Source organism: Theobroma umbraticum, unplaced genomic scaffold (assembly GCF_002168275.2).
Source record: "Theobroma umbraticum cultivar Fairchild unplaced genomic scaffold, ASM216827v3 scaffold_30.0, whole genome shotgun sequence".
Taxonomy (NCBI): domain Eukaryota; kingdom Viridiplantae; phylum Streptophyta; class Magnoliopsida; order Malvales; family Malvaceae; genus Theobroma; species Theobroma umbraticum.
In genome coordinates this window covers 5446603-5469372 of record NW_018397254.1, presented here as the reverse complement: position 1 = coordinate 5469372, position 22770 = coordinate 5446603, and the positions used below count along the sequence as shown (strand labels likewise).

General features: G+C 36.5%; 6 protein-coding genes across 6 annotated transcripts; 5 read left to right on the top strand and 1 right to left on the bottom strand.

The window, feature by feature from the left end:
* The first annotated feature begins 366 nt into the window (after positions 1-366).
* LOC110411826 (large ribosomal subunit protein P1w-like) lies at positions 367-1324 on the top strand. Its single transcript, XM_021422161.2, has 3 exons — positions 367-526; positions 631-725; positions 865-1324. The coding sequence occupies exons 2-3, from the start codon at positions 657-659 to the stop codon at positions 1129-1131; spliced, it is 336 nt and encodes a 111-aa protein (XP_021277836.1). The 5' UTR covers positions 367-526; positions 631-656; the 3' UTR covers positions 1132-1324.
* A 3786-nt stretch (positions 1325-5110) lies between these two features.
* Positions 5111-6930, top strand: LOC110417365 (large ribosomal subunit protein P1w-like). Its single transcript, XM_021429687.2, has 2 exons — positions 5111-5649; positions 5791-6930. Exons 1-2 carry the CDS (start codon positions 5581-5583, stop codon positions 6058-6060), a joined length of 339 nt encoding a protein of 112 aa, XP_021285362.1. The 5' UTR covers positions 5111-5580; the 3' UTR covers positions 6061-6930.
* Positions 6931-8617: 1687 nt separating this feature from the next.
* LOC149527723 (Avr9/Cf-9 rapidly elicited protein) lies at positions 8618-9161 on the top strand. Its single transcript, XM_089785281.1, has one exon. It carries the CDS (start codon positions 8788-8790, stop codon positions 9031-9033), a length of 246 nt encoding a protein of 81 aa, XP_089641407.1. The 5' UTR covers positions 8618-8787; the 3' UTR covers positions 9034-9161.
* A 2488-nt stretch (positions 9162-11649) lies between these two features.
* LOC110429173 (uncharacterized) lies at positions 11650-13993 on the bottom strand. The gene is made up of 6 exons (XM_021445076.2): positions 13853-13993; positions 13499-13670; positions 13208-13384; positions 13028-13111; positions 12459-12540; positions 11650-12239 (listed from the first exon to the last, which is right to left on the bottom strand). Exons 2-6 carry the CDS (start codon positions 13583-13585, stop codon positions 11758-11760), a joined length of 912 nt encoding a protein of 303 aa, XP_021300751.2. The 5' UTR covers positions 13586-13670; positions 13853-13993; the 3' UTR covers positions 11650-11757.
* Positions 13994-15353: 1360 nt separating this feature from the next.
* On the top strand, positions 15354-18922 carry LOC110429180 (fantom protein). The gene is given in 4 exon segments (XM_021445106.2): positions 15354-16759; positions 18391-18470; positions 18570-18591; positions 18593-18922. Coding segments are annotated over 4 exon segments (993 nt in total). The 5' UTR covers positions 15354-15892; the 3' UTR covers positions 18617-18922.
* Positions 18923-19109: 187 nt separating this feature from the next.
* Positions 19110-21397, top strand: PTAC15 (plastid transcriptionally active 15). Its single transcript, XM_021445064.1, has 3 exons — positions 19110-19286; positions 19382-19749; positions 19856-21397. Exons 2-3 carry the CDS (start codon positions 19470-19472, stop codon positions 21124-21126), a joined length of 1551 nt encoding a protein of 516 aa, XP_021300739.1. The 5' UTR covers positions 19110-19286; positions 19382-19469; the 3' UTR covers positions 21127-21397.
* The last annotated feature ends 1373 nt before the right edge of the window (positions 21398-22770 follow it).

Genomic DNA, 22770 nt, shown 5'->3' with positions numbered 1-22770 from the left:
AGCACGAACAAAACCATCAAACGTTGAGGATAATATTGACATCGAAAGAAAATTTGATCCCATCCATTACCAATGAATTGTTGGCAAATTTTATTAAACTTTTAGTTTATTTGAAACGTTCCAATATATATATATATATATATTTTAAAGTAAAGAGAGATTCAAATTTTACTTAATAAGTTAATTACCCATATACATGTAACTGCAAGACGCCATCGATGGATTGTAGTTTCTAAGACATGTTTTTAGTGATAAGTGAATATGTGGGCCAGCAATTTCAGCCATGGAAACTTCCAAAGAAAGCTGCTGGCCCAGAACATAATCAAAGCCCAGTACTTTCTCAACCAAAACCCTAGACGTCTCAGCATTAGGATTATCTGTCTCTCCCTCCCTCTCTCTCTCCCTCTCTCTCTCTCTATATCTATATATATATATATATGATATTGTGCGCCTTGTCTACATCCGGCAAACCTTAAACTCTCGACGCCTGCTCCGTAGCAACGCCAAGCAAACCCTAGCGCTTCGGGTATGTAACCCTCATTTCGCTCTAAATCTATCTTCTCTCATCGTTTAGTTTCCATTTCGTTTAATGGATTGCTTAAGAATATACTATTTATATCGATCTCTCAGATTTACAGTTGAAAATCTTGGGTAGAATGGCCACCAGTGAACTCGCCTGCACTTACGCTGCTTTGATCCTCCACGACGATGGAATCTCAATCACCGTAAATCCACTCGCTTTCAATCTCTGACTAACTATTTCAATCTTTATTAATATTTCCTTCTTGTTTTCTATTTTATCAGTATATCATCTGCTGCTCTCTTTTCTCTCTCTCTTTATTTATTTTTAATAATATGATGTAGGCGGAGAAGATAACGGCTCTGGTGAAGAAGGCGAACGTTGGCGTCGATTCTTACTGGCCAAGTCTTTTCGCCAAGCTCCTTGAGAAGAAGAGCGTCGATGATCTTATCACGAACGTTGGTTCTGGTGGTGGTGGCGCCTCTGTTGCTGTGGCTGCTTCCTCTGGCGCCGGAGCCGGTGCTGCCGCCGCTGCCCCTGCTGCTGAAGAGAAAAAGGAAGAACCAAAGGAAGAGAGTGATGATGACATGGGATTCAGCTTGTTTGATTAGGCACATCTTCCAGTTTGGACTTTCTTTTCCTTTTTTTTTTGCCGGAAAAATTAGGACCCATCTCAAATGTTAGTTGAATTTTGTTTGAAGTGTTGAGAATTCTTAATTTACATGACTTTTTTTTTCGGAAATTGAAGATATCACATGATGGATCTTGCTTGGTTTAATTGTTATTTCTCTCGATATTGTTGATTGTTTTTGTGTTGATTCAGGTTTAGAAACGTGAAATATGAATTGTCACCTTTGTTTGAAATTCTGAATTCATAACATTCCTTGTAATAACAGTTAAGGAAAACGCTTTTATATTAGAATGTTGCAAGCACCAATGTAACTGGTCTTGAATGAATGGTGCAAAATAGAGTGGAAGATATAAAAATAAGATAATCTCATGGAACCCATTACCCATGATTTGTAATTGCATGGGAATGGTTGTGATGAATCAATTGTAAAATTCAGGCTTGTGGAAAAGCAGTTTAGTGCAGTTTAGCAAGTGGACTATTCTAATGTTAAGTAGCTTAGCATTGATGCTCTGTAAAGCATTTGGGCCGTTATAGTTGTTATTCTTGTGCAAATCTTGAAAATTCTAAGCACTTTTATGTTGTGTTTTACTCCTATGTTTGTTGTTTTGCGCTGCCTCCTCTATCCTAGGACACAGATTCTATGTCTACCTGAATGGTTGTTTGAGTTTGGAATGAAGTTGTGTGATGAGATGGCATCAACCAGGGTGTAAATAGAGGATCTAGTGGGATATTGATTTCTGGTTTTGGGATCATTAATTAGAGAACTTTATGGCAACACCATGAGAGATGGAGAAAAGGGGCGGGTGACCTCATGTTTCAGCCTGGAGTGTTTATTTGGTATTGTCATTGTGGCTTTGTATTGTAGTGTCATTCATAGTGTGTTCCTCTGATTGCAGTGAATGAAATGTGGGGATTGAGTTTTGCTGTTTCCTGCTAGTAGCATGATTTTTATCATGATGTTATGTCATTTTCCTCTCTGCTTGTAAATATTTCGGCTTTGCAATTTATCAGAGATTGTATGGTTTGCCATATATGAACATGCCTTATAAACCAAAGGGCCTAAGAAAAGAACCAAACCGCAAAAGCTCATCATTCATCAATGTTCATCACCCGCATGGGTGGTCAGCCAGCCCATTAGGCTCATCATAATAATGCTGTTTCTCCTCATTGTAGAATACTGATAGAGTGAAAGTCACAGTCTCAGCTTGTTGTTCTTACAGAGCTCATTTTCAGGTTATTGTCTTGTTTGAACTGTAGCTTGAGTCGAGTTTAGTTCCTTTACATGGTTCAGTCAAACAGGATTGAGCTTGAAATTGGAGATCATCTGATGGACTAGTCAAAATTCAAAACTAATCTTAAAGGTATTTAACTTTAGATTTGTTGAAAACGGACTAATTCTAAACTACTTTGGATACTTTTATTGGATTAGTTTTTATTAAATACACTGGTCGAAGCTCTTTGGGCGATTCTTATGGCCAGAAGGCGAAGATTACAGCTTTCACCCAATGAGCGAAGCCGATGGACTAAGCAAATCTTTCGGTTTGGAATTTTTTTCTTTCCCTTTGCGGAAAATTAAGATCCATTTGAGACATTAGTTAGTTGAATTTCATTTACCTTTTTAAAAGTTTACATGGTGGATCTTGTTAGGTTTAAATTCTTTTTTCCTCTATATTAGTGCTTGCTTTTGTGTTGATTTAGGTTTATAGTTATAGATTTCTAAATGATTTTTGGTGTTTGGGTAAAATGATTTGGTCTTATTGATCCATTAGGTCAATTGGTTTAAAATATTTTGTCTAATTGGTTTTTTAATCAATTCTTGGTTTTAAAATTTTTGAATCAATTCATTTAAAAAAATGAAATTAATTTTTATATTATATATGTATTAATATATATAATATTTTTTATATATTAAAAAAATTGATAGTAAACTTAATTAATAATATATTTAAAATATATTAATTTATTATATGTATGTATATAAAATTTAATTATAATAATTTAATATTAATTTTATTTATTTATTTATAAATTTATATTAATATAAAATTATAAATTATATATGACTTTAACCGTTTTGGTGTAGTGGAAATTCAATAATCAAAGGTTTCCTATCTTTGTTAAAATAGCTGATGATGTGTTTATGTTGAATCAACTTTTAGTATCATAAGTAAGGTGCTTTACATATATAGGAGTTCTTTAGCTATTACGCTTGTACATGTCTTTATTTGTATTTAAGATTAATTATGTGAACTTGCATCTTTCAATTTCAATGAGATTGAGTTAGATATTAAAGACATTGAAAAAGTTGATTTTTGCTGTTTCATGCTATTGTAGTAGAGTAGGATTTGCATCATGATGCTATTCGATTTTCCTCCCTGGTTGCAAATATTTGGGCTTTGCGATTTTTTGAGAGAAAAAATAAAATTTGCCAACAAAGGGGCCTAAGAAAGGACCCAAACCGCAAAGCCCCATTGCAGCTCCAATTTCTCACCAGTCCTCAGAGTTCATTACCCTCATGGGTCAGCCTGTCCGTTAAGCTCAATCACAATTTCTTTGTTCTAATATTTTTATTGGATTAGTGCTAATTAGATGGCCATAAATTTGAATTAAATTAGAGATTTGATGCAGTTACTTAGCATGAAAACAAAAATTAGCACTTGACAGAGCTTTTAAAATTGATAATCAAATTTCAAATGTAGAAACTTACACTCAAAATTTTAAAAAAAATATAATATCATTCAATAATTCATAAAAATTAATTCTAAGGGTGCTTTTTATAATAGTTTACTACTCCTTAACTTAAACTTTGAGTACAAGTAATACTACTTAACTTCAACTTGAAGTATAAGTAAAGTAAATTAAAATAAGAAACTATTCTACCATAAACTTCCTTGTAGAACAAAAAAAGTAAAATTCTACCCATATTTATTTGTCGTCCAATCAAAATAAAATAAAATAAATTATAAATATTAAATATTAAAATTACTTGTTAGATTATTAGATTATCTACGTCAAGATTGAGAATTTATTTATGAATAATTACATTCCTCAAATTAGATCTATATATGCGGGTAGAGTTGCTTTCCTTTCTAAATTGAGATTTTTATTTGCTTCTGTTTTTGTGCATGTAATACTTAAGTTAAGAATATTTGTTATATTTTTTGTTTTTCTGGTAATAGAACTAAGTGGTCGCTTCTCTGGAACATACAAAGGTATGTGTTGCATTCATTTTTCCGTCGATGCCTTTTTTCCTCGATCGTTCTTAAATCACAGCTAAATGGATGTCCATTAGGCTTGTACTTAATTTTTAATGAACGTATATTAGGCTTTATACTTGATGTTATGCGCCACATCATTAAGAATCTGTTTTACTTTAATTTGGTTCGTTGCTGATGATGTTTATTTTGTAATATATAGTATGTTCAAATTTTGGATATCCATGTTATTGTTTTGTTGAGGTATATTTTTCATTGAGGATTTGTATAATGATGTAGTAACAATTTTTTACTAAATTGTGTTTGTTTCATAATTTGAGAATTCTTGTTACTGCAATTAAGATTTTATTCTTAAACATAATAAAATTTTAATAAAGGTCATATACATGTTATCAGTTCACGTTTTCAATTCCAAAAACATATCCGTTAAATAAAAATAAACCCTTATTTATAAATTCAAAACTTTTCATAATATTTTTTATAGACTCCCAATTTAATAAAGATTTGAATTAATTTAAATATCCCTTATTGCGGATCCACATATTTCATCTAAAAATACATACCAAACTCTTATTTATATATCCATGGTACATGACATCTCATTTGTGCCATATGGACTCTCTCAACAAAAATACAAAAGCTATAATTAGGATAAGGATTATCCATGTATATATATCCACATAAGCCTCTTGTAAATCCTCCAAATCATCGAGTCTTAATGCAAAGCAAACCCTAACGCTTTAAATAGTTTTATTCTTTTCTTTTCTCAAGCGTTCTATTGATAGTGTAGATTTAGAGATTATTTGGCTTAGTTTTTTTTTAATCTAAAAGCTATTATAAAGTTTTTAAGAAAAATAATAACTTTTAGAGTTAAGTTGAAATTATTTGGTAAATTTTTTTTATAAGTTTTTTTTTATAAATTATAATTTTGATTAAAATTATCATAAAGAATTTTTTTAAGAGGATAATATTGTAATTATCTTTAATATATGAGGATATATTTTAAACAAAAATAAAAATTTTCTAATAATTTTTAAAAGAAGAAAAAAAAACCCTCATAGTAGCTTTTTTTAAACTATTTTTTAAAAAAATTATTTTTTTAAAAAAATTTTAAAATTTATATTTAATTTGACTTTTATCTTTAAAAGATAAATAAACTGAAAAAAAAAATCAGATTAAACAAACACTTACTATTGAAAATCTTGGGTACGACAATGGCCACCAGTGAACTTGCCTGCACTTACGCCGCTTTGATCCTTAATGACGATGGAATTCCAATCACGGTAAAAACTTTTCTTCTCATTCTCTTGCAACTAAGTATTTTTTATCCTAGTTTTTATTTCCTTTATGTTTTTTTTATCTCATAATATTACCTTCTCCTCCATTATTTTTCTTTCTTTTTTATTTTTAATAATATGATGTAGGCGGAGAAGATAGTGACATTGGTGAAAACAGCGAAGGTGCCCGTCGAATCTTACTGGCCGAGTCTTTTCGCCAAGCTTCTTGAAAAGCGGAATATCGATGATATCATCATGAATGTTGGTTCCGGTGGTGGTGGTGCCCCTGTTGCTGCTGCTTCCGTTGGTAGTGGTGCTGGTGGTGCTGCCGCCTCAACCCCTGCTATTGAGGAGAAAAAGGAAGAAGATAAGGAAGAGACTGATGATGACATAGGGTTCGGTTTGTTTGATGATTAGGCAGATCTTCCTGTTTGGAATTTTTTTTTCTTTTTTTCTTTTTGGTAAAAAAGTAAGATCTATTTGAGACATTAATTAGCTGAATTTCAGTTACATTTTATGAGTTTACATGATAGATCTTGCTTGGTTTAATTGCTTTTTCTCTCTATATTGTTGTTTGTTTTTGTGTTGATTTAGGTTTACAATTTCTAAATGATTTTTGCTTACCCTGTTGATTATGTGAATTTCGGACTTTGTTTGGAATTCTGAAATCATAACATTCCTTATAAGAGCTGTTAAGGGAATAAGGATTGTAAAAGTAGCTTAGCATTGAGACTTTCTTTAGCATTTGGCCACTTATAGCTGTCATTCTTGCTTCACATCTTGATAATTCTAAACATTTTTATGTGAGTATTAGCCTTCCTACATATAGTGCAGCATCCTGAATTTCTAAGTATGGATTATGGAATGAAGTTGGGTTATGAGATGGCATCAGGAAGGGTGTACATCTAGTGGGGTAATTGATTCTTGTGTTGGCTAAAGTCTTTACTCATTCGCTCTGTCTTGAGATTTGCGGATGGAAAATTAAGGGGGTGCTAATTCGCCGTTTGGTGTCGTCGTGGCTTTGTCTTTATAGTGTAATTCATAGGGTGTTCCTCCGATTTTTGCTGTTTCGTGCTATTGTAGTCGAGTAGGGTTTGTACCATGATGCCATTCAATTTTCCTCCCCGGTTGTGAATATTTGGGCTTTGCGATTCATCAGAGAAAACAAATTTGCCATGCAATGAAGTCAACATGCCTCATAAATTAAGGGGCCTAAGAAAGGATCCAAACCGCAAAACCCCATTTCAGCTTGAATTGCTCACCAGCCATCACCCCCATGGGTCAGCCTGTCCATTAAGCTCATCACAGTTCCTTGTGTAGATATTTTATTGGATTAGTGCTAATTAGATAACCATAAATTTGAATTAAGTTTTTTATATATATATATATAATGAAAAAAGATAACTTATTACATTATTTTAGGTCAAACAGCTCTCATAGCATTAACTAATAAATAAAAAATAATTTTATAAAAAAAATTCAAAAATATTAAATTTTAAAGATAAATGATCATGATGTATAATTATCTAATCGATACAATGATTTGCTTTACGAGATATGTGAGATATTCGATAATATAATATTTTTTTAAAAAGAAAATTAATGAAGATTCATTGCATCAAGAGCTCTTTACATACAAAATGAGCAGTACTCAAACTGAGAAATTTTCAGTCAAGAAACTGCCAGAAGACCAGCTTACCAAAAATAGCCATGGTCAAAGCACTGAGAAACAAAACATCATGCAGCATTTAAGTTCTCAATTCACAAGAAAATGCAATCAAAAGACACCAAAAGCCTACAATTGACCCAAACCAGGGATCCATCAGAAAACCTCAGGAAAGCTGGACAGGTAAAAGGCGCAGACAAAACCTCTCGGACTATTTTCCCCTCTTACACCTCCATACACACTTAACTGCACCAAGATACTATGAACACCGCCCACGGAAAATTGAACACCCAAGGAGTACGTGTTTATAGATAGCAGCTACTGCATCTGTTTGTAAAAGAATATATTATGCATCATAAATCAACCATGCCCTTAATTTTCAAAGAAAGCAAAAAATTTTGACATGATACATTGAATTGACCACTTGCAAATCACTATAAAAATGCAGAATAATCAACAGATTTCTCATAGGAGTTGTACATTCGGATCTAAATTATTACTCACCACAGACAATTTTTGCATAATGAGGAGAGAGTCGGATTCAACTTGAATCCCCCTAAAACCTCTACTTCAGCACAGTGTTAATCCTTGGAATAAAACCCATAACTCAACATTAAGAGAAAATATTATGCCAATTTTATGGATGAATCCCACTATCTAGTCTCCGATGTTATCTCAGATGATGTCACTTGCCCCTGCGTCACCAGGGTGTCCCTTGGCTCTCTCATCTACATTCAGTTTAACAAACGTTAGGGCTTGGTTTGTTCCAACTAAGCTAGAGATTGAGAATTTATTTATGAGTTAATATAAAAGTCTGTCCACACGTTACACAAACTTATAAGTTTGCATTTAATTAAAGGTTTAATTTCGCACAACTACTTGAACAATAAGTTGGACGATTGGATTATTCTTGTATATTGAAAACAAACCAGTTCGTTGGAGGATATCCTCTATTTATGAATCCCCACGAAGGCTACAACATGATGGACACGTACCCGCGTGTTCTGGTTGGTGCGGGTCACTTCCATGTTCCTTCTCAGTCCAGAAAGTCACCTTCAATCGGATCACGCATCTGCCAACTCATTGTTGGTCCACTTTACGCGTCAGACAATAGAATCTTAATCCCCTTCCTCTCCTGACCCTCCAAAATCTACCAAGCTTAATTCTAGGCGTTCATGTCGCCACGTCGACTCCATCATCCGCTGCCCCCAGATAAGTTGGAAGACATCCAACGTCTTTCCGGATCATTCTAGTACGTTTCTTCTTGTCCAATCTCTTTTCTGGTCCTGGTCTATCTATTCTTCCCTTTAAATGCCCTCCTTTCTCTAATCTTTTCTAGCATCTGTAAGGTACTCAAACATCAACATTCAAAATCATTCAAAGCCAGCGAAGTCCAAACAGCAAAGCATAAGCTGTCGCTTCTTCTTCGAGATTGTTCTTTTTAAGTTTGAAGCAACGGTTGGGCGTTGCTGACGACGATGATGTCTCTGTTCAGTTCGTTCGAAGCCCTTTGGGCTGATTCTTATGGCCAGAAGATGAAGTTCACCGCCTCCACCGAACAAGCGAAACCGAAGAAAGTATCTTGCCTAGAAGGGAGCGAGAAAGAGACAGACAATAACTCATCATCGCCGGCTAACATTAAGAAACCTCAACAACTTTTGAGGCCGAGGTTTGCGGTGGAGCTCGACGGAGTTCACTGTTTCGAGACAATTATCCCATACTGAGAAAATTACTTTACAACACATCTACAGTTTGATGATCACCCAAATTTGTTTCACAAGTCTTTCGGCAGTACAAGTCTTCTTCTTCATTTTCACAGTATTTCTTAATGTGAGCAACAACGTGATCAGCAGTCTTGGGTGTCCCACCAAATTTTGTGCAATTCCTAACCCCGGAATAAATGATTGATTTATTGTCGTGACAAATCAAGAGCAAAGGGAGATAAAACTTAATCAGAGAGACATTAATTCTAATTAAAAAGCTTTTAGACATCAAAAGTCCATCAAAATCCAACTTGATCCACTTTCTCCAATTTAGATTTATAACCTGATCAAGTTCGCACTAATCCATTGAGTTTTCAAAATTAATTATGCTTTGTTTTGTTAAGAATCGAGTGGAAAATTTGTTTAGAACTGCTGTGTTCACTGTCAGCTCATATCAAACTTAATTACGATCACGTTTTTTATATCGAGCCATTCTCTTTCGTTCAAAGAAATACAAAGTCATTTCTTTTGTCTCTTTCGTAAAGTGCCCTTACACTGAAAGGACCATTGATTAGAGCTCAAACTGAAAACGACAATATATCACTCAATCGATTCTTCTTGTATCACGTTTTTCATTTCCTCTGGCTCTAATTCTCTTTGAAAGGAAATGAATGTTACAAGTACCCAACTCTAAAGATGTATTAGGCATTGTGATTAGTCATCAACACTTCTTACCTTACCAAGCTACCATAGGAAACAATTATCACCGGAAATTTTTTTACACAATATATATTTTATATAGGATTTGCAAGTTGCTTTAAGAGCCCGTGTGAGAAGGATAGGGAGATGATGACGCAAAAGGCATACATGAGGTCGGCACGCTCCACATGACGAGGCTTACTTTCATTCCATTAAGCTTCTGCTGCAATAGCCTGGAAACTAGATAGGATAATCTCCTTACTTCCTCCAACTTTATTAGTCAATCATTTTAGACTATTAGCTTCTATAAAAAGTGGAACAATTGTTTACTCTTATGTCTTAAATATCTAAGCTACAATTTGAGTCGGTCCCCTTCTGGTTTTGGATATGCTACCATTGAGTTTTTATCCAACGGATGATCGGCTTTCTCCTTTGTGGATATGTAAAGATAAAAAAGCAGTGGTTGTATCGATATGTCTTCTTTTGTAAATACAATAACCCTATAACACTCCAAGGCAAGGGGTAATAATCATTCTTTTCTTTCCCAATTTACTCATTCTTTACTTCTCTTCATCACCAAGGCGCCCACATTCCTTGCTTTGCTTTTATATCCCCCCAAGAGAAGTTTATTTATCATTAGAAACCCAATTCTTTCTTCTCCATCATCTAAAAACTTAAGCAGCTTCTCAGACGCGGACAAATGGCGGTGGCTACAATCTATGCAGCAATCCCATCTGTAGTTGCTGTTGCAGTCGGGATTTATTCTTTTGATCGTCATTCAGGAGCCGAGGTAATTATCCCCTCTTTGTACTATAGCACCCCTTTCCTCATCCGACGCAGTATCGTTTCTTTCTAAATTTTTTGTTCACTTAAATATCTACCATTCTAAATTTGGATTAAACTTGTTCAGGAATTTGGAGGTGGGATTCGGTCATCCATCGGAAGTATGATGGCAAAACCAAGGCAAAAGCTGAAGACCACGCAGCAACCAAAGGTGGCTCCACAGTTTGACGGATTGCACTGTTTCGAAACCTTGGTCGGTTGTTAATGTTAATTAATCTGCTTCAGTGCTTCGTTAGCTGCATATCCTGCTGCTGGAGGTTCGTGCCAAGGATATTGATGGCTGTTGTCAGGATATCTGCTCCTTTCCATATTTTACTTAAGCATATTTCTGGATACAGATTAGACTAATGTGATAATATTTCCAACAAGGATTGCAAAGATTATATTGGTTCATTTCGTTACTTACCTAAATTAACCAAGAAATACATAAACATGTCCTGTTAGACTGTATATATATCTAGCACCAGATGGCAAGTTTTCGCCGTTTAGGTTCATAGATATTGTATCTTGCATTCCAGATAAGATACAAGCCCTTCCTGTAAGCTCTACATGCATGGAACTAGCCTCCAAATGAAACATGGAAATATGGAAGGAATTTTACTTATGTACAGATCAACCATGATGCACACAATTCTGAGAAAATGTTGTTGAAGCATATCAGCATAGAATTTGTGAAAACGTACCTAATTCCTCCGTGGAATGCCTAATCAGCTTGATCATGATGGTTTCTGAAATTCATTGGGATGGAGGAAATAAATAGATGAAAATAGTGATTCCCAAGGAAACCAAATTGGAAGAACACGGCTGTGTCTTTATTAAACAAAAATACAAGCAGAATAGAACAGCACAGAGCATACAGGCAAAACCTTCAGCATAGGTCAATTATCATGACGGCATCAAATTCAGTATTTTCAAAAGTCCCTTTGAATCCAAATTAATAGTATAAGATGATAAACCATGTTACCAAGTTACAAGACTTTATCCTCTTCCCAAATGAAACTGCATGAGCATAACAAATAAAAAGTAAGGTGCCAGTAACTAGGCAGCTTTCATGTGAAAATTTTGGGTGTGATTATGTACAGCCATACAGCTCTATTACCTTAGGAATATGAATTCATTGGTTGTCAAGTTCAAAATATACATATAAGTGAGTATAAATATACATCTCAACCCTCTAGTATATCAAGAAACCTGCTGTCCCATTCAAAAAGATGAGCCTATGTAATTCGCTCTCCCAACACTCGAACACAATCTCTTTCCCCTGTTTGCTAGCCTTCTACCCACGCCAAAGATAAATGCCTTACTCAACAGCCCATGGTCAAGACTACAAGCAAGAACAATTACCCCGCCAAGAAATAAGAGCCTTGAGATGTTCTTAGCCATTGGTTTTTCAGATGTAGCAGCTATCTCAGACTTTGATAAATCTTCATTGGTTTCCAAAGATCTCAGGTACTCGGTATTTATTTTGGTGTTAATTTGAGCCATAGCTGCAGAGTGAGAGAGTGGTGCTACAGATGCTCTTTCTTTTTGATAAGCACGTAACCCAGGCTCAATTTTCTTGACAGTTCCCCACATTCCCTGTCGTACACCAAGCTTTACAATTTCCCATGGGATACCCATATCTTCATGATGGAAGAGTAGCACCTCGCACGCATTCCGTTGACCATGTCCTCTTTCTGATTCCACTGGATGTATGATGAGAAAATTTAGTTTTCATTCAGTCAACTCTAGTGGATCTTGGACTACTTATTAGATAGTAATAAGAAACTTTCTACAAGTTTTTGCTCCAAAGATTATGCTAATCGCAGCTTTATTATCCAGTGTGCTTTGATTGCAAAGCCTCAGGGGCAATTTTAAGTTAAAATAATGGATTGACTGAAAGAACAAAGAGTGGCATCAAATACCTGCTCGAATGTACCAACTTGAATAGTATAGGTCCACACGTCTTGGTTTCTTCTGCCGAGGGATAGAAGGCCAGGAAACTCCCTGAAACAAAGTCATTTGAGTTGGAAAAAATCCAAGAAAGCATAACAATAAATATGGCCAATGTAAATGAAACCCAAAAGATGAGATCTTATTAGTATTTGCTAGTTGAGAAAAGAAGGATAATTTTCATTAATAACACTTCTACTGTCATTTTAAGTTCTTTAGCGTTATCTCCGCTAAAGTTTTTATCCCATTTTATGCTTGTCCAAACAATTAAGTCAATTCACACACAGCCAACTGGACTGATCATCTGCTAAACTAATCAGAAGCACTCTTTTTCATCACAATCGACAGGGTTCTCTGTTGTCAATTTGCTTCTTCTTTTTTTTTTTAATTTATCAGTTGTCCATATTCTATCCTTCCAGACCATTAATAGCCCCCGCGAAATTGTGTAAGTAATTTGTTGACTTGAGTTCCAACCAGAAAGCATGTTTTGTTGCTAGTTTTAGAGTTTTACATTAGGCAAACACATTAACATTTTCCATACCTTTGTCACACAGTAGTAAGACCCATCCAATTCCCATATCCGTCGACCTATTATGTATTCTCTATCACTGCAAAAGAATGGAAACTGAGCCACAAAGAATTAGAAAAAGTTAGTATAAGCATTGCAAGGCAATCTATTGACTATCAGGCTAGGCAAATAAAAGAAAGTCTCAAGTCTCACTTTTCTTATCCATTGAACAACCATGGTCCCTGTTGTAGGACACTCTTCTATGGTTGCAGAATATGCAAGCATATCATCCCACTTTGGTCGAAATTCATCATCCCAGAAGAAGTCCCTCACCATCTTTGAAGTTACATCCTCGAAGACAGTTTTGCTACGATACTGAGGAGGACCAGTCTAATAAACCCATGTAAATAGAAAACGATTAGTAATCAAGCATCTCCACCAACATAATGTCACATACACACAGTTGACTTCACTTATGAAACAAATAGAAGAGAAAAATCCTACCTTTGGATCTCTCCGCCATGCTTGGTAACTCATATTTGGAGTAGAACGATCCATCATATGTATCCAGCTAGGACCTCCATCCCTCATTTCAACAAGCTGCCATAAATGCTTTAAATCTTCCTCTGTTACAACACTTGAACGTCCTTCATTAAGCTGTGATGTGAGGAATGTGCTAGAACAAGAAAAGAAAAAGTACAATCAACAAAATAGGAACTTGCTCCAATCCAAACTTTTGTCATTAAATGTCTCCATTTACCTTTGCTCAATCAAAGAAACATGTTCCAGCATACAATTTGAAGAACAAACAATTAATAATATTAGTATCAACACACACACACAAAACTATCCAAGTACCTGCAATTGTCATATTCAGAAAGAGAAACAGAGGGCGTTTCCCATGGGCTCCATCATTAATGACCCAATATTCAGAAGCTTGTGCCTGCGTTTTCAAGGAGTTCAAACATGGAGCCGAACCAAAACTTTTCAAAGGGGACATAGGCGACTTAGAAGGCGATGGAGGCAACGATAATTCCAATGATTTCGATACAGCACGACTCAATTTTTGCGTTCCCTGGCTTGCCCATTTTGGCTTCCAAGCCCAACCAACTATTATTCCTACTAAAAACGCTATCCATAAAGGACCCATATACACCATCATCTCTGTACACATTCGTCCAATAGTATCAATATCCCGGTTAAAGATTAGTATAAAGATTGAAACATTAATCCGTAGTCAAACAAATTATAAAGATAACCCAAGGAGAAGAAGCTTTAGGGAAAACAAAGGGATAAGGAAGGAGAAAAATCAGAGACGTTCAGATATGGCGGCAAAGGAAGGGAGAAGACGAATTTGTGGGGTTGATAAAAACATGAGCGGTTGAAAGAGAGGAGTTTAAGCTGGCTCTTGATTATGACGTCGTCAGAATGTGAACGATGTCGTTTTTAAGGAGAGTTTGGGAATTTGATGGCGGAGGGGAATTTGTCCTTGCGTTCTTCAGGCAAAAGGGCTAAAATATGTGATCGGTATTGGCCGTAATAACATTGGTGGAGAATGAATGTAGTACAAACCCGCAGGACTCCCTTCCTTTTTTTTTTTTTGTATTTTTGGGATGTTTTCAATGCTTTGCGCTTCGTTTGCAAATTCACGACGTAATCAAAGGTTAAAGAGGACTGGACTCTGGAAAGCTGCTGTCGTCACGCCTCTTACAATGCCCAACGCTGAACTTGGGTTTTAGCGGCTTTTCAGTGTGCTGCGAAAGGCGTGGATGTTACGGCTAAGCAACAAGGAAAAACCAGGTTCATCACCTTCCACCCATTTAAAGGAATTTATGCCTTCTAAAAGTAGGAACATATTAGTACATTTGTTCGTGGTTAAAAACATCAGAAAAGCTTGGTTTATACCATAACCTTTTATTTTTCACTAAAGTTCAATTTGAGTAAGTTTCTTTATGCATAATAAACAAAAAATCAAAAGAAAAGGCAACAAAATATATTGTAAAAAGTAATTAGCTATTGACCAAAAGAAAAATAGTATTATTCTTATGGGAACTTTGCTTTCAAATATTATCTTTATATTCGGTGCCGGTTGATGTCTTATTGAAATGTGGTTGTTGAAATAAGTGAGCATGGAAGCAATAATATTATAATTTTTTTTATATATAAAAAAGTACTAATAAAAATATTAAAAAAACATGTTATAGTGTTTGATTTTAAAATATTTTATTAAGAATGCAGTATTAATTTACATAATTATTTTTTTAATATAAATTAAAATTTCAAAGTTTATTTCTTAAAACGATAAATAGTAACGTGATAAAAGTAACATAATATTTGAATCTTAATTATTTTAATATTCAAATATGTGAAGTTTCATTCTAGATTTATTATGCTGATCTTAGAAAGTGATAATTATACAAGGTGAGTTGTCGATTTCTTATCTATTAAGGGAAGCTAATAGAGATATCTAACCTTACCTTAATTGAGCTGGATTTGTTGCATAGGCTTGGAGTTTTAGAAGCAAACGAATTTTGGATTGGAACTTTCAACATCCTCGGGCTTGGGCCCCAAAGGGATGTTGCTTTCAGATTGGGCTGTGATGTGGACCCAACCATCAGTAAAGCGGCCCAGGCCTTTCTAATCGTAAACGTGAATCACGGGTCGAAGTTGAACTCGACTTTTATAAAGGGGGAGGGTTTCATGAAGCGACACGTGGTTGAGAGCGTATTGTGCGCATCGCGCACCCGTGCGCAATCTAGAACTACCCCTCCTTCGAGTACGAAACGATGGCCGCTGCGTTTCAGTACAGTTCACTGACGAGCCCAAATTTTCCATTTTGTTTTCCCTCTTCTCGCTTTCTCAAGAGTCACGCCAATCTGCTCTGCCTGACGTCACCAAATGCTCTGCTCAATCTCGACCGGCAAGTCCGGTTCGAACTGGCTGGACCGGCTTCGTTCCAGCAAGGGCTTCCCAACCGGCGACAACCTTGACCTCGACCATTTCCTCACTAACCCTAACCCTTCTGATTCTCCAATCACCGATGCTTCCAATTCTCCAAATTCCAACACCGAGTCAACTCACTCCAACGATAAAGAACTCCAGAATAGGAAGGCACCGCCCCCGGAGGTGGTCTCCAGCGAGCCCGCCGGGGACAAAGAATGGTTCGGTATAATGAGCAATGTCCTCTCGGAGCTCTTCAACATGGGCGACCAAGCCCAAACCTCCAGATTTTCCAGGAAAAAAACTTCCAGGAAACAAACAAACCCTAAGATTTGCATTATCAAGACGTCTAACGTTAATACCTCCGAGGAACAGAAAAGCAGTTCGGATAGCGTAAGAAAAGACGAAAATATCCCCGCTTCAACAACGTCGTTGAATTCAAAGGAAGAAGCGAAGAGAGAATGGAAAGAAGAGGGCGACGATTATAACGTGGAAGAAGAAGAACAAGACGAAGAGAAGGAGAAAGGAGAGAGGGAACTGTTAGGGTATTCGAGAAGTGAAGTGACGGTAATAGACACGAGCTGCGATGTTTGGAAAGTTGACAAGCTTATATTTAGGAGGAAAAATATCTGGAAAGTTAAGGACAAGAAAGGAAAGTCACGCATCGTTGGAAGAAAGAAGAGGAAAGCACCTCCCCCTCCTCCTCCTCCTTCATATGATGACAACAATGTTGGTGTTTGGAATAAGAAACGAAAGATTTCGAGTTCGGAGCTTCGGTCGTTGACAGATACGAGTGGAAAGGAATCTGGGTCGCTTACAAATCATGTAAGATTTAAGATTACATGTCCGAAATGTCGCTTATAATTCTTTTTCAATTAACAACCGTTATTTATGTAGCTATTATCTTGGTTTTCAGATTTAAATAGTTGCCTTGGCATGTATGCATTGAGCTTTTCAAGAGTTTAGTCCTTAACGGCGTACCATTCTGTTTTAAGTTTTTGATTGCAGGTTTCAGTATTGCATGTATAAGAAGATATTCTTTCTTGCTTTTTGCACTTTCTGTTGGCTTTGGAAGTGTGGGGTCATATTGTTTATGTAAATTAACGACTGGCAAAGTCATTTATGTATGTTGACTTAGATTGGTAATGATAGTAAGATTGCACACAAGTGAATTCAGTTCTGGTATGCATTTCTGAGTTTGATTTCAATTATGACAGTGCGGATGTTGTTTTAAGCTCTTCTAGACATTGAATACCTTACTTTTAGCTTCTGTTTGTGTTAACATGTTACTTTTTTAAAATCAAGAACTGGGGCTTGATATGATATACTCTTTCTTGAATTCTGTCTGGAGTGATTGGCTATACGTAATGCTGCTTATTTTTAGTTGTTCCTAAATGCTATTTTTTCTGCTTAAGGAAATCGAATTTGGTTTTTATGCTTCAGCAGCTGACCTTGAATCTGATCATTTTATTTGTTGAATGCTCTTCATTCATTATTTTGTTAGAATTTATGGGGATAATCTATAGTTCGATGTTTGGTGATTATAATCAAAACACAGCTCCCTACATTGAGTACTAGGAAAACTAATGGTGCTCAAAGTGACTGGAAGATTTAGATTTTCTAAGGGTGTAAATGATATAATTTTGGTTTTGTGAGTGACAACAGAGATGATAGCTGCAATTATCATTTGCTGCACTCTGAAAGTCACTGATAGCAGTTTGGTTATTAAGCTACTTCTGATAGAGCTTCTGTTACATGGAGATGCTTCCTTTAAATTTCTCCATGCACGTGAATAAAATATGAGCTATTTATGCCTGTTGCAATAATTGTGCTGTTTTGATGTGCAAATCTGCTTAGACAATTTTTTCCAGAGATCTAGAGGCTAGCAATAATAAGTTTTTTCACTGAGCATTGAAAATCATATTTTTGCAGTGCTTGGATGGTATATTATTATGAATTCGACTTTCCAGAATTTCAGTTACTTTTTATTGAGTTATATTTTAAGTTCCATTGCCTGTTCTATTGAAGCATTTTGTTTGATCTTCAGTTTTTCCTTTGATGGAACTAACCTTTTTTTTTTTTTCAAATCCTTCTCGTAAATGACTTTCGACTTGAACTCTTTGTTCTTCTTTTTGTTTTTCTTTTTCCTTTTTAAAAATTTTTAGCAAGAGACTGTTTATTCTTCTTCAGTTGAATCATCAATGGAATAAGGTTGTTGTCTTTGTGTGCTTTTCCTGTCTGATAAACACTTTTTTGCTTTCAAATGTGGGCTTATTTTGACAATATTTCTGCAGTCTTTATGTGTAAGTGAGATTGCAATTCCTCCTTGCATGTTAACATTATATGTGATCATCCAGAGCGGGGGTAGAATGCCTCCATTTTCAGCAGTGTTACCATAAACAGGTTATTGACAGGAGTGATTCTTACTTGTTTATATTTTCATCTGCTTATGCAAGGGGCAGAATGCTCCAGGTGACAAAGGGGAACTAGTTTGCAACGAGACACCTGATGATCTTACCCAAGTTCTTAGAAAGAGGCAAGCAGACTAGCAGATTATTGCAGTTTCATTTTTATTTTAATATATTTGATATACTTTGTGCTTAAATTTAATATCATCCAGGTTTCCTTTCTCCAGATTACCTCGTAAATCAGGAAAGGGAAGCACATCTGTTGTCCTTATAAAATCCATTCCCACAGGCAAGAAAAATGGAGCCAAACTTGCAAAGAATCGCCTGAAGGACACCCAGAGGCTATAGAGGGCTCGATAAACCCATCAACCAAACTGTCAAGTTGTTTGGCAATATACCGAATGTGCGTGCCACTTCTTTATTTTGAGCCAGCAATTGGTTCTATCTTGACTTAACCTTCCCCTAAAGATTGGTGGAAGGGTTTGTTGCTCCGAGCTTCAATCCTGTGGGTATGGCTCTGATTTCTTGTTACCAACAGAACGTGTGAATATTGTTTATTGATTTTGTACCATTTCATCAACCTATTTGTAACATTTATTTTTTATTTAGAAGTAATATGAAAATTTAATTTCAAATTTCATGAGATTGTCACTCGGGATTTGTCAATCAAAAGTTAAATTTTAAATTTATAATCTTTTTTTTTTAAATCAAGTATGAGAATTACTTGATGCATATGACCAGAGAGCGGAACGATCATGCAGAGTCCTGGTTATCGGAAAGTGAGCTAATGCCTAATGCTTAGAACAGGGAGCTCTCCATGCTCTGCCGCAAGCCTATTTTCAGAACAATATTTCGGCCCCCTGGGCCGCGCCCAGAAGCTTGTCACTCTCAGATCGTGCGTATTTAGAGGAACTTAATGCTATGCACGTTAGCCAGACTCATTGGTAGGTTTAATCTTAAAATCATGGGAGAAGTAAAAAACTCAGCTGTTTTATTGTTGTCACCTTCAGGAATGAGGACCATTTTCTCTTCCTTCTAGGGACCAAGGGCCGCCATCTATTTCAAGCCTTCGCAAAGCTGACAAGAATCGAAGCGCCAACGACCGGTGAGAGTGAGCTTATTCAAATATGTTTGCCGCAATCACCGTGTTAACAGATTCCTTTTGTCTTTCCTCCTTCTCTGTTTTCTTAAACTCACATGCCTTAACAACTAGTCCTCCAAAACTACAATCCCCACTTCCTTTGTACGCAAATCCAACTGCCCGTCCACGCGAATGTTTCTCTCTAATAGACGTCAATACGACATGTAGGACTGAACTCAGGCCGCTAACGTGTCCCCAACCGGCTAAGCGTTTTCTCCTCCAATGTAGGTGCCTCGACCCGCCTTCCGCTCTTCAAAATGAAACAGGTCTGTAGTTATCGCTCTTTGAGGCAATTTCTCGAACATTTCTCATTGCAACGCTTCGAAGCATTTTTAACAAATTCAAAAACTTTTGTTTCTCTTTTTGTTTCAGGTATGCTCTTTTCGCTTTTTCGAGAAATTGGGCTGAATGAAAAGGAAACCGATTTACTTTTGGACAAGAACCCAACTTTAAGATCAATGTCTTTGGACAAAATTCGTACCCGGCTTCTTGCTTTACAGTCCGTTGGAATCTATGGCTTTGCTCTTCACCGGTTGGTTACTAAATGTCCAAGTGTACTAATAGCTGGGGAAATTGATTCGGTGATTAGTTTTGTGCGTGATGACTTAGAAGGAAAGGTTGAGCCAGCACAACTGGAACGCCTTTTTAGTACCACAGGAGCGGGATTCTTACTTGGTTTTGATCAAAAGGTTAATCTGCTTCTTCATCATGAAGTTCCCCAAGAGAAGATTGCTCATGTTCTCAACAATGTCAACTTGATCAAAGCCATTTGTAGCAAGTCGGTTGAAGAACTTGAAAGAACCATAACTTTCTTGAAACCGTATCATGGCATTGACATAATAGTTAGGCGTCCAGCAATTCTCAACTATGATTTGGATTCTCAGTTGATTCCGAAGATTCAGTTTCTTGAAGAACTTAGTGGGGGTGATGAAGATGCCACAGGGACCGTGTTGCGCAAACTTCCTGCCATTTTGAGTTATAGTTTGGAGCATATGGAGGGTCATGTAGAGCTCTTGAGATCATACGTAGGTCTTAGTGACCCAGAAATATTCAAGATTATCCTTGTGTTTCCAAATATGGTTAGTGCCAGCAAAGAGAGGAAGCTGCGCCCCAGAATAGAGTTTCTCAAGCAATGTGGGCTTAATTCTAATGACATTTTCAAGTTCTTGACAAGAGCCCCCTTGTTTCTGGCACTTTCCTTTGAAGACAACCTCGCCCATAAACTTGGGTTTTTAGTGAAGATTGGGTATGAGTATAGAACAAAAGAGTTGGCTGTGGCATTGGGAGCTGTCACCAGAACAAGCTGCGAAAATATGCAGAAGGTGATTGGGCTTTTCTTGAGTTACGGACTCTCATGTGAAGATATCTTTGCCATGAGCAGGAAGCACCCTCAAATACTGCAGTACAATCCTAGTTCTTTGGAGGAGAAGATGGAGTACTTGGTAGAGGAAATGGGTCGAGAAGTTAGGGAGCTATTGACTTTTCCTGCATTTCTTGGTTACAAGCTTGATGACAGAATTAAGCACCGGTATGAAGTAAAGAAGAAAACAGTAGGGAAAAGAATGTCCCTCAACAAGCTCTTATCAGTGTCAGCCAACAGGTTCTCAACCAAAAAGAAAGCAAAAAGTCTTGTTAATGATTGACAACCGGAACAAAGACTGAAGCTTAATAATAGTTACTGTGATTGTTCACCGTACTTCTATCAGAAACTAGCTCCAACCTTTCTTTATTCACTGGAAAATTAATTTTTATTAATCTGAACGAGCCGGTTCATTGCAACTTGATCATGAGAATAGCAACGGCAACTAAAGGAAACTAGGCATATCACCAACCAGGTCAATAGCACAACTCATCGCAGGATAAACCCAATGAGCTCATTTAATTCGTCCATGTACAATCATATGATAGTGGCAAATAACGTCCTATTTCTTTTCTTTTAAGTGCTTTTATTCTACGAAGCATTACAGGGTCGCCTATTATGATTCCTGGTAAATTTAACACATTGACAGATGTCTTGTTCTTGTTCTCTGCATCTTCGCCTAACAAAGAATAGTTATGTTGGTGGGAACCATGTGTTTTTTAATCTTTCTAGGCATGTGCTTTTTGCCCGTTTCTTGCGGTTGAGAGTGGAGATAGGACTTTCTTGTCTGGGTGTGTGACAAAGAGCAGCAGGTTTCCGACCATCAAACCCTACAGAAACTCAACCATCTGATTGTCCCCTTCCTTGGTCCTTACACATCCGAATCGAGAAAGAGTAATAGGGAATAGAGTTTGAAATATAATGGTTCTACTCATTTTATTTACTGTAAAATAATATCTAACAGCTATTTTGAGTAACTAATTCTCCGTAAGCTGCTCAGAGTTTTGCTCCAAAAATAACTAGGATAGAAGGGAAACTAAAGTTTTGTATAGGCTCCCTCCAATTTCTACCCTATCTATCACATGGAGGCAGAAAATTCAGTGCTTATTGACAAATAAAAACCTATTTTTATGAAATCTGACAGGAGTATATGTTTAGTTCTCTCAAGTTATATTGGCACCGAGTGAGCTTAATTGTACGGAAGATGATGGAAGTGGCATCGACCTGAGTAATGGAATTGGCCGTGTTGCTGGTTCTGTCCAAATGATCACTAGAAACAAAATATACGACACTCATGCCTTTAGCGGCCTGATGGAAGGTTCTTTTTGTTGGGGGTGCTTCCAATCGTGCCACTAAAATAAATTTTCCATTTGACTGGTTCATGCAATAGATCACAGCCGCTCAATTTGGAATAATAATTGATTCAGGTTTGAAATTAGGAGAGAGGGTGGGGGATCAAACACTTGACAAAATGACAATATGGGCATCAATAATTGCAGCAGCCCATGATAGCAGCAAAGACAAATTCAAGATGACCAACTCATTAACTTCCTCATATAATTTATGGAATGAGTAATGACTAAGGCCAGCAATGGGAGAGAAAGTGGATACTTTTCACCTCAATAGGAACTTGTTCCTAGCTGAAAACAACAGAATGTATGGTGCACTGAGCACACGCCACACGCTGCTAATAGAAAACAAGACAGTAATTTGTTGCCAGGAGTAGTAGCATTTACTTATACAGTCATGCCTGTCCAGTTTTGTCCTAATCTGGTACCAAAGAATATTTTGTTTAATATAGATAATCCTCCATTACTTGGGGGTAATGTAATTATTTCCCTACCACTACACTACTGATCAACCATACAGAGTAAATCAACACTTTGTGGAACTAAGCATCGCCTATGGAACAAGCGCAACTGCTTTT

Coding starts and splice junctions, on each gene's coding strand:
- LOC110417365 (XM_021429687.2), top strand. CDS start 5,581: ATGGCCACCAGTGAACTTGCCTGCACTTACGCCGCTTTGATCCTTAAT. Junction 5,650..5,790: donor ACGATGGAATTCCAATCACG/GTAAAAACTTTT, acceptor AATATGATGTAG/GCGGAGAAGATAGTGACATT.
- LOC110429173 (XM_021445076.2), bottom strand. CDS start 13,585: ATGAGGGATGGAGGTCCTAGCTGGATACATATGATGGATCGTTCTACT. Junction 13,112..13,207: donor TTGTTCAATGGATAAGAAAA/GTGAGACTTGAG, acceptor TTTGTGGCTCAG/TTTCCATTCTTTTGCAGTGA. Junction 12,240..12,458: donor AAGTTGGTACATTCGAGCAG/GTATTTGATGCC, acceptor TCATACATCCAG/TGGAATCAGAAAGAGGACAT.
- LOC110411826 (XM_021422161.2), top strand. CDS start 657: ATGGCCACCAGTGAACTCGCCTGCACTTACGCTGCTTTGATCCTCCAC. Junction 726..864: donor ACGATGGAATCTCAATCACC/GTAAATCCACTC, acceptor AATATGATGTAG/GCGGAGAAGATAACGGCTCT.
- PTAC15 (XM_021445064.1), top strand. CDS start 19,470: ATGTTTGCCGCAATCACCGTGTTAACAGATTCCTTTTGTCTTTCCTCC. Junction 19,750..19,855: donor CGCTCTTCAAAATGAAACAG/GTCTGTAGTTAT, acceptor TTTTTGTTTCAG/GTATGCTCTTTTCGCTTTTT.
- LOC149527723 (XM_089785281.1), top strand. CDS start 8,788: ATGATGTCTCTGTTCAGTTCGTTCGAAGCCCTTTGGGCTGATTCTTAT.